The sequence below is a fragment of the Oncorhynchus nerka genome, linkage group LG3, assembly GCF_034236695.1.
Source record: "Oncorhynchus nerka isolate Pitt River linkage group LG3, Oner_Uvic_2.0, whole genome shotgun sequence".
Lineage (NCBI taxonomy): Eukaryota > Metazoa > Chordata > Actinopteri > Salmoniformes > Salmonidae > Oncorhynchus > Oncorhynchus nerka.
In genome coordinates this window covers 78,196,323-78,212,997 of record NC_088398.1, presented here as the reverse complement: position 1 = coordinate 78,212,997, position 16,675 = coordinate 78,196,323, and the positions used below count along the sequence as shown (strand labels likewise).

General features: G+C 44.6%; 1 protein-coding gene across 1 annotated transcript in view; it reads left to right on the top strand.

The window, feature by feature from the left end:
- LOC115117096 (interleukin-10 receptor subunit beta-like) overlaps positions 1-14,783 on the top strand; it is a 38,843-nt gene extending 24,060 nt beyond the window's left edge. The window contains exon 7 of the mRNA XM_065016050.1: positions 14,285-14,783. Coding sequence (XP_064872122.1) covers positions 14,285-14,398 — 114 coding nt within the window. The 3' untranslated portion in view covers positions 14,399-14,783. The remainder of the gene's footprint in view (positions 1-14,284) is intronic.
- Positions 14,784-16,675: the final 1,892 nt, after the last annotated feature.

Here is a 16,675-nt window from a genome sequence, read left to right as displayed (position 1 = left end):
TACCAGGCACCATGATAGCCGTGAGTTGGGCAGGCAAGGGATCACATGTGGCAGGCATTGATAAGAGGTGAGACCTCCGGTACTACAACCATCTATAGTGCTACCACCTCCACTACTACTAATACTACTACCACCTCTACTACTACTACCAATACTACTCCTACCACCTCCACTACTACTACTACTACCACCACTACCACTACTACTACTACCACCACCTCCACTACTACTACTACCACCACCACCACCTCCACTACTACTACTACCACTACCACTACTACTACTACCACCACCTCCACTACTACTACTACTACCACCACCTCCACTACTACTACTACTACCACCACTACCACTACTACTACTACCACTACCACCTCCACTACTACTAATACTACTACCATCTATAGTACTACCACCTCCACTACTACTAATACTACAACCATCTATAGTACTACCACCTCCACTACTACTAACATCTATAGTACTACCACCACCACTACTACTAATACTACTACCATCTATAGTATTACCACCTCTACTACTACTACCATCTATAGTACTACCACCTCCACTACTACTAATACTACTACCATCTATAGTACTACCACCTCCACTACTACTAATACTACTACCATCTATAGTACTACCACCTCCACTACTACTAATACTACTACCATCTATAGTACTACCACCTCCACTACTACTAATACCATCTATAGTATTACCACCTCCACTAGTACTACTACTACTACTACTACTACTACCACCTCTACTACTACCAATACTACTCCTACCACCTCCACTACTACTACTACTACTACTACCACCTTCACTATTACTACCACCTCTACTACTACTTCTACTACTCCCACCTTCACTACTACTTCTACTACTACCACCTTCACTACTACTTCTACTACTACCACCTCCACTACTACTTCTACTACTACCACCTCCACTACTACTTACTACCACCTTAACTACTACTTCTACTACTACCACATCCACTACTACTACCACCTCTACTACTACTACTACTACTACTACTACCACCTCTACTACTACTTCTACTACTACCACCTCCACTACTACTACTACCTCTACTACTACCTCTACTACTACTACTACTACTACTACTACTACTACTACCTCTACTACTACTACTACTACCTCTACTACTACTACTACCACCTCTACTACTACCTCTACTACTACTACCACCTCTACTACTACTACTACCTCTACTACTACTACCACCTCTACTACATTTACATTTACATTTAAGTCATTTAGCAGACGCTCTTATCCAGAGCGACTTACAAATTGGTGCTTTCACCTTATGACATCCAGTGGAACAGCCACTTTACAATAGTGCATCTAGGTCTTTTAAGGGGGGAGGGGGTGAGAAGGATTACTTTATCCTATCCTAGGTATTCCTTAAAGAGGTGGGGTTTCAGGTGTCTCCGGAAGGTGGTGATTGACTCCGCTGTCCTGGCGTCGTGAGGGAGTTTGTTCCACCATTGGGGGGCCAGAGCAGCGAACAGTTTTGACTGGGCTGAGCGGGAACTGTACTTCCTCAGTGGTAGGGAGGCGAGCAGGCCAGAGGTGGATGAACGCAGTGCCCTTGTTTGGGTGTAGGGCCTGATCAGAGCCTGGAGGTACTGAGGTGCCGTTCCCCTCACAGCTCCGTAGGCAAGCACCATGGTCTTGTAGCGGATGCGAGCTTCAACTGGAAGCCAGTGGAGAGAGCGGAGGAGCGGGGTGACGTGAGAGAACTTGGGAAGGTTGAACACCAGACGGGCTGCGGCGTTCTGGATGAGTTGTAGGGGTTTAATGGCACAGGCAGGGAGCCCAGCCAACAGCGAGTTGCAGTAATCCAGACGGGAGATGACAAGTGCCTGGATTAGGACCTGCGCCGCTTCCTGTGTGAGGCAGGGTCGTACTCTGCGGATGTTGTAGAGCATGAACCTACAGGAACGGGCCACCGCCTTGATGTTAGTTGAGAACGACAGGGTGTTGTCCAGGATCACGCCAAGGTTCTTAGCGCTCTGGGAGGAGGACACGATGGAGTTGTCAACCGTGATGGCGAGATCATGGAACGGGCAGTCCTTCCCCGGGAGGAAGAGCAGCTCCGTCTTGCCGAGGTTCAGCTTGAGGTGGTGATCCGTCATCCACACTGATATGTCTGCCAGACATGCAGAGATGCGATTCGCCACCTGGTCATCAGAGGGGGAAAGGAGAAGATTAATTGTGTGTCGTCTGCATAGCAATGATAGGAGAGACCATGTGAGGTTATGACAGAGCCAAGTGACTTGGTGTATAGCGAGAATAGGAGAGGGCCTAGAACAGAGCCCTGGGGGACACCAGTGGTGAGAGCGCGTGGTGAGGAGACAGATTCTCGCCACGCCACCTGGTAGGAGCGACCTGTCAGGTAGGACGCAATCCAAGCATGGGCCGCGCCGGAGATGCCCAACTCGGAGAGGGTGGAGAGGAGGATCTGATGGTTCACAGTATCGAAGGCAGCCGATAGGTCTAGAAGGATGAGAGCAGAGGAGAGAGAGTTAGCTTTAGCAGTGCGGAGTGCCTCCGTGATACAGAGAAGAGCAGTCTCAGTTGAATGACTAGTCTTGAAACCTGACTGATTTGGATCAAGAAGGTCATTCTGAGAGAGATAGCGGGAGAGCTGGCCAAGGACGGCACGTTCAAGAGTTTTGGAGAGAAAAGAAAGAAGGGATACTGGTCTGTAGTTGTTGACATCGGAGGGATCGAGTGTAGGTTTTTTCAGAAGGGTGCAACTCTCGCTCTCTTGAAGACGGGAGGGACGTAGCCAGCGGTCAGGGATGAGTTGATGAGCGAGGTGAGGTAAGGGAGAAGGTCACCGGAGATGGTCTGGAGAAGAGAGGAGGGGATAGGGTCAAGCGGGCAGGTTGTTGGGCGGCCGGCCGTCACAAGACGCGAGATGTCATCTGGAGAGAGAGGGGAGAAAGAGGTCAGAGCACAGGGTAGGGCAGTGTGAGCAGAACCAGCGGTGTCGTTTGACTTAGCAAACGAGGATCGGATGTCGTCGACCTTCTTTTCAAAATGGTTGAAGAAGTCATCTGCAGAGAGGGAGGAGGGGGGGAAGGGGGAGGAGGATTCAAGAGGGAGGAGAAGGTGGCAAAGAGCTTCCTAGGGTTAGAGGCAGATGCTTGGAATTTAGAGTGGTAGAAAGTGGCTTTAGCAGCAGAGACAGAGGAGGAAAATGTAGAGAGGAGGGAGTGAAAGGATGCCAGGTCCGCAGGGAGGCGAGTTTTCCTCCATTTCCGCTCGGCTGCCCGGAGCCCTGTTCTGTGAGCTCGCAATGAGTCGTCGAGCCACAGAGCGGGAGGGGAGGACCGAGCCGGCCTGGAGGATAGGGGACATAGAGAGTCAAAGGATGCAGAAAGGGAGGAGAGGAGGGTTGAGGAGGCAGAATCAGGAGATAGGTTGGAGAAGGTTTGAGCAGAGGGAAGAGATGATAGGATGGAAGAGGAGAGAGTAGCGGGGGAGAGAGAGCGAAGGTTGGGACGGCGCGATACCATCCGAGTAGGGGCAGTGTGGGAAGTGTTGGATGAGAGCGAGAGGGAAAAGGATACAAGGTAGTGGTCGGAGACTTGGAGGAGTTGCAATGAGGTTAGTGGAAGAACAGCATCTAGTAAAGATGAGGTCGAGCGTATTGCCTGCCTTGTGAGTAGGGGGGAAGGTGAGAGGGTGAGGTCAAAAGAGGAGAGGAGTGGAAAGAAGGAGGCAGAGAGGAATGAGTCAAAGGTAGACGTGGGGAGGTTAAAGTCGCCCAGAACTGTGAGAGGTGAGCCGTCCTCAGGAAAGGAGCTTATCAAGGCATCAAGCTCATTGATGAACTCTCCGAGGAACCTGGAGGGCGATAAATGATAAGGATGTTAAGCTTGAAAGGGCTGGTAACTGTGACAGCATGGAATTCAAAGGAGGCGATAGACAGATGGGTAAGGGGAGAAAGAGAGAATGACCACTTGGGAGAGATGAGGATCCCGGTGCCACCACCCCGCTGACCAGAAGCTCTCGGGGTGTGCGAGAGCACGTGGGCGGACGAAGAGAGAGCAGTAGGAGTAGCGGTGTTGTCTGTGGTGATCCATGTTTCCGTCAGTGCCAAGAAGTCGAGGGACTGGAGGGAGGCATAGGCTGAGATGAACTCTGCCTTGTTGGCCGCAGATCGGCAGTTCCAGAGGCTACCGGAGACCTGGAACTCCACGTGGGTCGTGCGCGCTGGGACCACCAGATTAGGGTGGCCGCGGCCATGCGGTGTGGAGCGTTTGTATGGTCTGTGCAGAGAGGAGAGAACAGGGATAGACAGACACATAGTTGACAGGCTAGAGAAGAGGCTGCGCTAATGCAGAGGAGATTGGAATGACAAGTGGGCTACACGTCTCGAATGTTCAGAAAGTTAAGCTTACGTAGCAAGAATCTAATTGACTAAAATGATTAAAATGATACAGTACTGCTGAGGTAGGCTAGCTGCGTTGTTGACACTACCCTAATCAAGTAGTTCCGTTGAGTGTGAAGTTTCTACAATGCTGCTATTCGGGGGCTAGCTGGCTAGCTAGCAGTGTTGGTTACGTTACTTTGCGTTAGGAGAACGACAATAGCTGGCTAGCTAACCTAGAAAATCGCTCTAGACTACACAATTATCTTTGAAACAAAGACGGCTATGTAGCTAGCTATGTAGCTAGCTACGATCAAACAAATCACACCGTTGGGACTGTAATGAAATGAAATGAAAATGTGATACTACCTGTGGAGCGAAGCGGAATGCTACTACTACTACTACTACTACCACCTCTACTACTACTACTACTACCACCTCTACTACTAATACCACCTCCACACACCCTTCGTCCCCAAACCCTTCGCCCCACACACCCTTCGCCCCACACCCGTCGCCATCCACCCTTCGCACCTGGTTATTAGATATTGTATTGATCATGGAAAAACACAAAAACACTCTGGTCTGGGTGCCTGCCCTGACCGGTACTGATACCGTGTATGTGTGTGTGTGTGTGTGTGTGTGTGCGCACATGAAGAAGGCTATGGTGGAAGAAAAACAACTCCACACATGTGGAAGGCATGGTTCATCTCCTGGGTTGGGTAGGACACCGCTGCTTCCTATCATTTTTATTTTTATTTTTTATTTCACCTTTATTTAACCAGGTAGGCTAGTTGAGAACACCTTTATTTAACCAGGTAGGCTAGTTGAGAACACCTTTATTTAACCAGGTAGGCTAGTTGAGAACACCTTTATTTAACCAGGTAGGCTAGTTGAGAACACCTTTATTTAACCAGGTAGGCTAGTTGAGAACACCTTTATTTAACCAGGTAGACTAGTTGAGAACACCTTTATTTAACCAGGTAGGCTAGTTGAGAACACCTTTATTTAACCAGGTAGGCTAGTTGAGAACACCTTTATTTAACCCTTTATTTAACCAGGTAGGCTAGTTGAGAACACCTTTATTTAACCAGGTAGGCTAGTTGAGAACACCTTTATTTAACCAGGTAGGCTAGTTGAGAACACCTTTATTTAACCAGGTAGGCTAGTTGAGAACACCTTTATTTAACCAGGTAGGCAAGTTGAGAACACCTTTATTTAACCAGGTAGGCTAGTTGAGAACACCTTTATTTAACCAGGTAGGCTAGTTGAGAACACCTTTATTTTAGGCTAGTTGAGAACACCTTTATTTAACCAGGTAGGCTAGTTGAGAACACCTTTATTTAACCAGGTAGGCTAGTTGAGAACACCTTTATTTAACCAGGTAGGCTAGTTGAGAACACCTTTATTTAACCAGGTAGGCTAGTTGAGAACACCTTTATTTAACCAGGTAGGCTAGTTGAGAACACCTTTATTTAACCAGGTAGGCTAGTTGAGAACACCTTTATTTAACCAGGCTAGTTGAGAACACCTTTATTTAACCAGGTAGGCTAGTTGAGAACACCTTTATTTAACCAGGTAGGCTAGTTGAGAACACCTTTATTTAACCAGGTAGGCTAGTTGAGAACACCTTTATTTAACCAGGTAGGCTAGTTGAGAACACCTTTATTTAACCAGGTAGGCTAGTTGAGAACACCTTTATTTAACCAGGTAGGCTAGTTGAGAACACCTTTATTTAACCAGGTAGGCTAGTTGAGAACAGGTTCTCATTTGCAACTGCGACCTGGCCAAGATAAAGCATAGCAGTGTGAACAGACAACACAGAGTTACACATGGAGTAAACAATTAACAAGTCAATAACACAGTAGAAAAAAAAGGGAGTCTATATACATTGTGTGCAAAAGGCATGAGGAGGTAGGCGAATAATTACAATTTTGCAGATTAACACGAGTGATAAATGATCAGATGGTCATATACAGGTAGAGATATTGGTGTGCAAAAGAGCAGAGAAGTAAATAAATAAAAACAGTATGGGGATGAGGTAGGTAAAAATGTGTGGGCTATTTACCGATAGACTATGTACAGCTGCAGCGATCGGTTATCAACCCAACCAGTGGAAAAAACACGAGAGAGAGAAATCGATTTAGTTCATAAGGGGTACAATTAAATGATGTAGGTTTGTAGGCATTGTGCAGTTATTCGTTTGAACTACTTAAGACTGCATCAAATAAGTGCATCAAAGAAAACAAAATGAATTAACGTGGCCTAAAATGAACGATGACATTATGCATTCTGTACTGTAGGCTGTCTTGACGGTTTTCATCCTTTTGACACTAATTATTTCCTTTGTTAGAGTTGCCAGTCATCCCGCCACTGTCCCCCTGACAGAGATGTTTTATGAAACAGCAGAATGGCAGATATTATTACAGTTTCTTCTTTTCTTCCTCAGTCTTTATTCAGAGCTACTAGCTGGGGGCAACGCTACCTTGCTCTGCCCAGATATGATAAATCATTTCAATACAACACACAGCTCTTGATGTGCTCTTCCTGTCTGTTATTGTGTGGATGTGGGTGTGTCAGTGACCCTCCATCGGATCTCATTTCCAACAGACAATGCAGATTGCCAAACATATTCAGAGTAGAACACACACACACACACACACACACACACACACACACACACACACACACAGAGACACAGAGAGCCTTACAAAGTCACTGCAATATCCTGCTCAATCTTTAGCCACCAAAGGAAGTGAGAGCAGCAAATTAAATTGAGCTTCAGACTGAGAAAACATTGAAAGATTGAAAGAACTCGGTCGATTTGCAATTGGCTGAAGGCATTTTTCAAACGAGCAGCACGTCTTTGGCACTCTATGGGGTGAAGTGTCCCCCGCTAACCCGAATGGCACCCAGCGGAGGAGGAAGAAGATGGTCCCATAATCCATGCAGGAGGTCATTACTTATCCTCTTCTGGTGAATGAGATTGAAAACGAGAACAAAAAAAGAACTCAAGCTGTGCGACAGAACGGCTTTTTTTTTTTTCTTTTTTTTTTTCTCACCTTTATTTAACCAGGTAGACTAGTTGAGAACACCTTTATTTAACCAGGTAGGCTAGTTGAGAACACCTTTATTTAACCAGGTAGGCTAGTTGAGAACACCTTTATTTAACCAGGTAGGCTAGTTGAGAACACCTTTATTTAACCAGGTAGGCTAGTTGAGAACACCTTTATTTAACCAGGTAGGCTAGTTGAGAACACCTTTATTTAACCAGGTAGGCTAGTTGAGAACACCTTTATTTAACCAGGTAGGCTAGTTGAGAACACCTTTATTTAACCAGGTAGGCTAGTTGAGAACACCTTTATTTAACCAGGTAGGCTAGTTGAGAACACCTTTATTTAACCAGGTAGGCTAGTTGAGAACACCTTTATTGAACCAGGTAGGCAAGTTGAGAACACCTTTATTTAACCAGGTAGGCTAGTTGAGAACACCTTTATTTAACCAGGTAGACTAGTTGAGAACACCTTTATTTAACCAGGTAGGCAAGTTGAGAACACCTTTATTTAACCAGGTAGGCTAGTTGAGAACACCTTTATTTAACCAGGTAGGCTAGTTGAGAACACCTTTATTTAACCAGGTAGGCTAGTTGAGAACACCTTTATTTAACCAGGTAGGCTAGTTGAGAACACCTTTATTTAACCAGGTAGGCTAGTTGAGAACACCTTTATTTAACCAGGTAGGCTAGTTGAGAACAGGTTCTCATTTGCAACTGCGACCTGGCCAAGATAAAGCATAGCAGTGTGAACAGACAACACAGAGTTACACATGGAGTAAACAATTAACAAGTCAATAACACAGTAGAAAAAAAGGGGAGTCTATATACATTCTGTGCAAAAGGCATGAGGTAGGCGAATAATTACAATTTTGCAGATTAACACTGGAGTGATAAATGATCAGATGGTCATGTACAGGTAGAGATATTGGTGTGCAAAAGAGCAGAGAAGTAAATAAATAAAAACAGTATGGGGATGAGGTAGGTAAAAATGGGTGGGCTATTTACCGATAGACTATGTACAGCTGCAGCGATCGTTAGCTGTCTCTGATCGTAAAGACAATGGTCACTTTGCTTTGATTGCTCCGCGACAAGATTGTCACGTCTGGGTAATTCCACGGTAACACGGAGTGATGCTGAGACTCAGACTTTGCGCTTTAAAACGTATGTCGAAGAAAAAGCAATGATTGCAAAGAGTGGACAAGCCATACAACTCTATGCATCCGCGTTGCAGACGGAATCACAGAATCCCGAAGTGTTTTTATTGTACTTAGTATGAAATCAACTAAATGTAATTGTGCTAATCAGAAAATGAATTAATATACCCAAGATTATCATAAAACATGGACAAAATGCATCAGTGACTCCAATAGTGTAACTTCATTTATATTTAACCAGGGGTCATTCCCCCCACCCCGGGAGATTTTTTTATTTTTAAGAAATGGCTGTGATAAGGTTGTTTCTGGTGAATTTACTGATCATTTGTTCCAATTAATATTAGGTATTTTCTGCACATGCATTGTTCTTTTGATGGCCAAACTCACCATTGGTGTGCGTGGCCAATGACCTCTATTTTCATGTCATTTGTACCATAGCACTGCCTGGAGTTTGCTAAACGTCATTGGCACTTGAAATCGGTGCTATGGTCATATGACACGAAAACAGAGGTCTTTTGGCCACGCATACCAGTGGTCGGTTTGGCCTTTTAAAAAACAATGCATAGGCAGAAAATACCTCATCCCTACTGTAAAAATATGGTGGGGAATCTTTGATGTTATGGGGCTATTTTGCTTCCACTGGTCGTAGGGGCCCTGTTAAAAATCAACAGCATCAAATGAGAATCATGAACTATACCAAGTACCGGAGAATTTTAGCTAAGAAATTTAACCGCAAGTGGATCTTCCAGCAAGACAACAACCCCAAGCACACATCAAACCACAAAGAAAAGGTTAATTGCCCACAAAATCAACCGTTTGCAATGGCCATCTCTGTCTCCGGGAAAACATGTGGTTTGAATTGAAGAGGGCAGTCCATTAGCTCAGACGAAGGATATCAAGGATCTGGAAAGATTCTGTATGGAGGAATGGTCTAAGATCCCTCCCAATGTGTTCTCCAATCTCATAAAACATTTGAGATAAAAGCTCGGTGTCGTTATCCTCGCAAGGGGAGGGTCTTAGATGGGATGGAATCATTTGGACCCTTAGATTTTGTAGAATTTTTTTAATATCCTGGACCTCAATACCAGGCAGTGTCAAAGGAAGGCACTAGAAATGGTCAAAGACTCCAGCCACCCTAGTCCATAGACTGTTCTCTCTGCTACCGCTTGACAAGCTGTGAGGTCCAAGAGGCTTCTAAACAGCTTCTACCCCCCCAGCCATAAGGCTCCTGAACAGCTAATCAAGGGTAGCCTAGTGGTTAGAGCGTTGGACTAGTAACCGAAAGGTTGCAAGTTCAAATCCCCGAGCTGACAAGTTACAAATCTGTCGTTCTGCCCCTGAACAGGCAGTTAACCCACTGTTCCTAGGCCGTCATTGAAAATAAGAATTTGTTCTCAACTGACTTGCCTAGTTAAATAAAGGTCAAATAAAAAAAATGGCAACCGGCTACACCGGTGCCCCCGCATATTGACTCTGTACCGGTACCCCCTGTATATAGCCACGCTATTGTTATTTACTGCTGCTCTTTAATGATTTGTTATTCTTATTTCTTACTTATTCTTTTTTTAATAAAAAATAATAATAATTTGGGGGGGGGTATTTTCTTTAAACTGCATTGTTGATTAAGGGCTTGTAAGTAATCATTTCACTGTTGTATTCGGCGCATGTGACAAATACAATTTGATTTGAAGAAGAAAAAGATCTCTTTCTCTGAGCATAACATAATGTAATATTTCTCAGTATTTGTATTATTTATTTTATACTGTTCTGTTTTGCTCATCTTCATTAGGGGGTTTCCAATAACTTCTAGACCCCACTGTATCTCTACCACAACTGGACCCTACTGTATCTCTACCACAACTGGACCCTACTGTATCTCAACCACAACTGGACCCCACTGTATCTGTCTACCACAACTGGACCCCCACTGAATTCTACCACAACTGGACCCCACTGTATCTCTACCACAACTGGACCCTACTGATATCTACCATCTGGACCCTTCTGTATCTCAACCACAACTGGACCCTGGACCCTACTGGATCTACCACAACTGGACCCTACTGATTCTCTACCACAACTGGATCCCCCCAATGTGTTCTCTCAATCTCATAAAACATTTGAGATAACAACTGGGTGTCGTTACTGTATCTCTACCACAACTGGGGTCTTATCTCAACCACAACTGGAATCATTTGGACCCTCTAGATTTTGTAGACCCCATTTTTTTAATATCCTGGACCTCATCTCTACCACAGGCAGTGTCTACCACAACTGGCACTAGAAACTGGTCAAAGACTCCAACTGGACCCTAGTCCTACCACAACTGGACTGTATTCTCTCACAACTGGACCCCACTGACATCTCTACCACAACTGGAGCTTCACTGTATCTCTACCACAACTGGCCACTGTATCTCAACCACAACTTCTACCCCCTACCACAACTGGCTCACTGAACATCTCTAACAACTGGAGCCTACTGGTTAGAGCGTTCTCAACCACAAAACTGGGACCCACAACTGACAAGTTACAAACTGATCTCTACCACAACGTTCTGCCACAACTGAACAGGCAGTTAACAACTGGTTCCTAGGCCTGTCATCTGAAAACTGGAAGAATTTGTTCTCACCACAACTGGACCCTAGTTAAATAAACCCCACTGGTCAAATAAACAACTGGACCCCACTGTATCTCTACACAACTGACCCTAATGTATCTCAACCACAACTATTGACTCTGTATCTCAACCACAACTGGACCCTACTGTATCTCAACCACAACTGGACCCCACTGTATCTCAACCACAACTGGATTGTTATTTACTGGACCCTGCTATCTCTTTAATGATTTGTTATTCTTATTTCTTACTGGATTCTTTTTTGTAATAAAAAATAATAACAACTGGACCCTACTTTTCTTTACAACTGGCATTGTTGATTACCACAACTGTAACTGTAATCTTTCACTGTTGTATCTCAACCACAACTGGACCCCACTTTGATTCAACCACAACTGGACCCCACTGTATCTCAACCACAACTGGACCCCACTGAGCACAACTGGACCCCACTGTATCTCAACCACAAGTATTGTATCTCAACCACAACTGGACCCAACTTTCTGCATAACATAATGTAATATTTTATTTTACATTTATTTTACTGTTCTCAACCACAACTGCCCATCTTCATTCAACCACAACTGGACCCCACTGTATCTCAACCACAACTAGACCCCACTGTATCTCTACCACAACTGGACCCTACTGTATCTCTACCACAACTGGACCCCTACTGTATCTCTACCACAACTGGACCCCACTGTATCTCTACCACAACTGGACCCCACTGTATCTCAACCACAACTGGACCCCACTGTATCTCTACCACAACTGGACCCCACTGTATCTCAACCACAACTGGACCCTACTGTATCTCTCACAACCACAACTGGACACCCCCACTGTATCTCAACCACAACTGGACCCCACTGTATCTACCTCTATCTCCACAACTGGACCCCACTGTATCTCAACCACAACTGGACCCCACTGTATCTCTACCACAACTGGACCCCACTGTATCTCAACCACAACTGGACCCCACTGTATCTCTACCACAACTGGACCCCACTGTATCTCTACCACAACTGGACCCCACTGTATCTCAACCACAACTGGACCCTACTGTATCTCAACCACAACTGGTAATATTTTATAACAACTGTAGACCTCAACCACAATCTCTACACAACTATCTCTACCACAACTGGACCCCACTGTATCTCAACCACCACAACTGTACTGTAAAAAGTCATCTCAACAACTGGACCCAACTGTATCTCATTTACCACAACTGGACCCCATAGTGGCTGTAAATCTCTACCACAACTGGACCCATTCACAATGTTCCTGGCATTTTCTCATTGTTATGTTGTGTTTCCACAACTGGACCCTACTGTATCATTTATTTGATTTCTACCACAACTGGACCCCACTGTAGTGTTCTCACTTTTTTAAAATAACCACAACTGGACCCTTAGTGACTGTATCTCTGAGCTGTAGTCAATGAACAGCACAACTGGAAAGGGCACTGTAGTCTCTACCACAACTGGACCCCACTGTATACCAGCCTTTCAAAGCACTTCTACCACAACTGGACCCCATTCTGTATCTATGGTGGTCTGCTTGAAACATGTAGGTATTACAAACTCTGTCAGGGACAACTGGACCCTACTGTCCATCTCTACACAACTGGACTGGCCCTACTTGTGAATGACCTGTTTAGATCTTGCTCACATCGGCTACGGACAGCGTGATCACACAGTCGTTTGGAACAGCTGGTGCTCTCATGCATGCTTCTGTGTTGCTTGCCTCGAAGCGAGCATAAAAGGCATTTAGCTCATCTTGCGTCACTGGGCAGCTCGCAGCTGTGTTTCCCTTTGCAGTCTGTAATAGTTTGCAATCGTTGCCACATTCAACAAGCAGCAGAGCCGGTGTAGCAGTGGAAAAAGTACCCAATTGTCATACTTGAGTAAAATTAAAGATAACTGAATAGAAATTTACTCAAGTAAAAGTGAAATTACTACTTAAGTATATTTAAAACCAAATAATTTTAGACTTAAGTATCAAAAGTAAAAGTATAAATAATTTCAAATTCCTTATATAAAGCAAACCAGACGTGACCATTTTCTTGTTTTTAAAATGTATGGATAGAGTCAGAGTCGCACTCCAACACTCAGACATTATTTACAAAAGTTGCATTTGTGTTTAGTGAGTTCGGCAGAACATAGGCAGTAGGGATTACCACGTGTTCTCTTGATAAGTGTGTGAATTTCACAATTTCCTGTTCTGCTAAGCATTCAAAATGTAACAAGTACTTTTGGGTGTCAGGGAAAAATGTATGAAGTAAAAAGTACAATATTTTCTTTAGGAATGTAGTGAAGTAAAAGTAGTAAAAAAATATAAATAGTAAAGTACAGATGCCCCAAAAAACGACTTAAGTAGTACTTTAAAGTATTTTTACTTAAGTACTTCACACTACTACGGTGTAGTAGAAGTTCTGCAAGTCCCGCCTCTCCCATCTCCTCATTGGTTTTTAGGAGCATATACCCATGTGGGTGATTGAAAGATGAATTGTGGTAACAGCTAGCTAAATTGCCATAAATTATAAATGCTTTTCGACCTGTCACCAAATTAGTATAGTTGGTTCAGAGTTAATTCAACCTGCGTGTCAAAATCAACATGCGCGCGTGGACGAGCGGTCTGGTCAGCATGCAAGACTACAAGCTTCAAGCTAGTCATATGAGTAGCACGTAAAACCTACACTGTGAACTCTAAACAGATATTTAGTGAAATATTGTATTAATTATCATTAATTATAACAAGGTTTGTTGTTCATCTAGTTAGTTAGCCGAAATTAGAATGCTAGCGAGCTAGTGTTACGTAGCTAAAAATAACACCATGTCTCAAATGGCATGTAAACTAAGTTGAGGATTTGCTTTGCTTTCAAAATCAGACTCTCCAATAGCTGCTCTTTGTTGTATAAATAGTCATGTTACTACCAATACAAATCTGTAGATCTGTAGTTTCTGCAGCTGAACAGTTGGGACATGAACCGATGTTGTGTTTTCTTATCTTATCTCTTGCTGTCCCCAGTCCACCTGGCCGTGCTGCTGCTCCAGTTTCAACTGTTCAGCCTGCAGCTATGGAACCCTGACCTGTTCACCGGACTTGCTCCCTGTCCCAGACCTGCTGTTTTCAACTCTCTAGAGACAGCAGGAGTGGTAGAGATACTCTTAATGATCGGCTATGAAAAGCCAACTGACATTTACTCCTGAGGTGCTGACCTGCTGCACCCTCGAACACTACTGTGATTATTATTTGACCATGCTGGTCATTTATGAACATTTGAACATCTTGGCCATGTTCTGTTATAATCTCTACCCGGCACAGCCAGAAGAGGACTGGCCACCCCTCATAGCCTGGTTCCTCTCTAGGTTTCTTCCTAGGTTTTGGCCTTTCTAGGGAGTTTTTCCTAGCCACTGTGCTTCTACACCTGCATTGCTTGCTGTTTGGAGTTTTAGGCTGGGTTTCTGTACAGCACTTTGAGATATCAGCTGATGTACGGAGGGCTATATAAATTGATTTGATTTGATTAATTGAAGCCTTTGTGTCCTTTGCAGTGACACCACTCCTCCCCATGTGGAGTCATCATGACATTGGGGGATGTGTCAGGGGAGGGGTTAAAAACAAGTTTTGACAGAGAGAAGCCACAATAGTTCACAGTGCAGGAGAGAGACCAGAAGGACACTATAAATGCCCACTGGGCACACACTGGTTGAGAATCAATGTTGTTTCCACGTCATTTCCATGAAGTTACGTTCAACCAGGGCATTTCTAGGACAGTGAGATGTTTCATACATAATTACCCAAGAGGAAGGCAGGTCTGGACTTCACGCGCTGAATGATACACCCTATGACGGCTGCATTTCGCAGAAGGCTTTGTGTTATACTGATTGCACTATAGGTGTTTGTGAGTGTAGATATGGTTGTCCTTGTTCCGTTGGCGGATTCATTACAACAACAAAAAATAATCCGGTCTCTGAAAGACTACAACTTGTGTTCGGCGGGCTTTTTTTTTAAAGGAGGCAGACACTAACAACACAAACCTTCGGGCAAAATTGAAAGTACTGACCAGAAGCAATGGCTTCAAGTGATCCTCTCATGAACACGAATTTGACGATGGAGAATTTGTTTTTACTGTTCTATTAGCTACATGGTGACATTGCCAGCAGCATACCACCCTGCATACCACCCAGCATACCACCCTGCATACCACCCAGCATACCAGCCAGCATACCACCCTGCATACCACCCAGCATACCACCCTGCATACCACCCAGCATACCACCCTGCATACCACCCTGCATACCACCCAGCATACCACCCTGCATACCAGCCAGCATACCACCCAGCATACCACCCTGCATACCACCCAGCATACCACCCTGCATACCAGCCAGCATACCACCCTGCATACCAGCCAGCATACCACCCTGCATACCACCCTGCATACCACTGCTGGCTTGCTTCTGAAGCTAAGCAGGGTTGGTCCTGGTCAGTTCCTGGATAGGAGACCAGATGCTGCTGGAAGTGGTGTTGGAGGGCCAGTAGGAGGCACTCTTTCCTTTGGTCTAAAAAAAATATATCCCACTCCCCCAGGGCAGTGATTGGGTACACAACTTTACCTACATGTACATACTACATCAACTAACCGGTGCCCCTGCACATTGACTCTGTACCGGCACCCATCTGTATATATTGTTATTTTTTACTGCTGCTCTTTAATTACTTGTTACTTTTATCTCTTATTCTTATCCATATTTTTTTTAAACTGCACTGTTGGTTAGGGGCTCGTAAGTAAGCATTTCACTGTAAGGTCTGTTGTATTCATTGCATGTGACTAATAAAATTGGATTTGAATTTTGATTTGATGTCCAAGTAGATTTAAGTCAAAACTCTACTGTCTTCTCGGAACATCGACTGTCTTCTCGGGACATCGACTGTCTTCTCGGAACATCGACTGTCTTCTCGGGACATCGACTGTCTTCTCGGAACATCGACTGTCTTCTCGGGACATCGACTGTCTTCTCGGAAAACATTGACTGTCTTCTCGGAACATCGACTGTCTTCTCGGAACATCGACTGTCTTCTTGGAACATCGACTGTTCTCTCGGAACATCGACTGACTTCTTGGAACATCGACTGTCTTCTTGGAACATCGGTAAGCAACTCCAGCGTAGATTTGGCCTTGTGTTGTAGGTTATTGTCCTGCTGAAAGGTGTATATTTTTTATTGCAGTCACTGCAATGTTCATCCATTCACAGTTTTCTTCTATCACAGCCATTGAACTCTGTAGCCGTTTTAAAATCCCCAATGGCCTCATGGTAACATCCCTGAGCAGTTTCCTTCCTGTCCTGCAACTCAGTTCTGAAGGATGACTGTATCTTTGATGTGTCTGAGCGGTTTAATACATAATCCGCAACA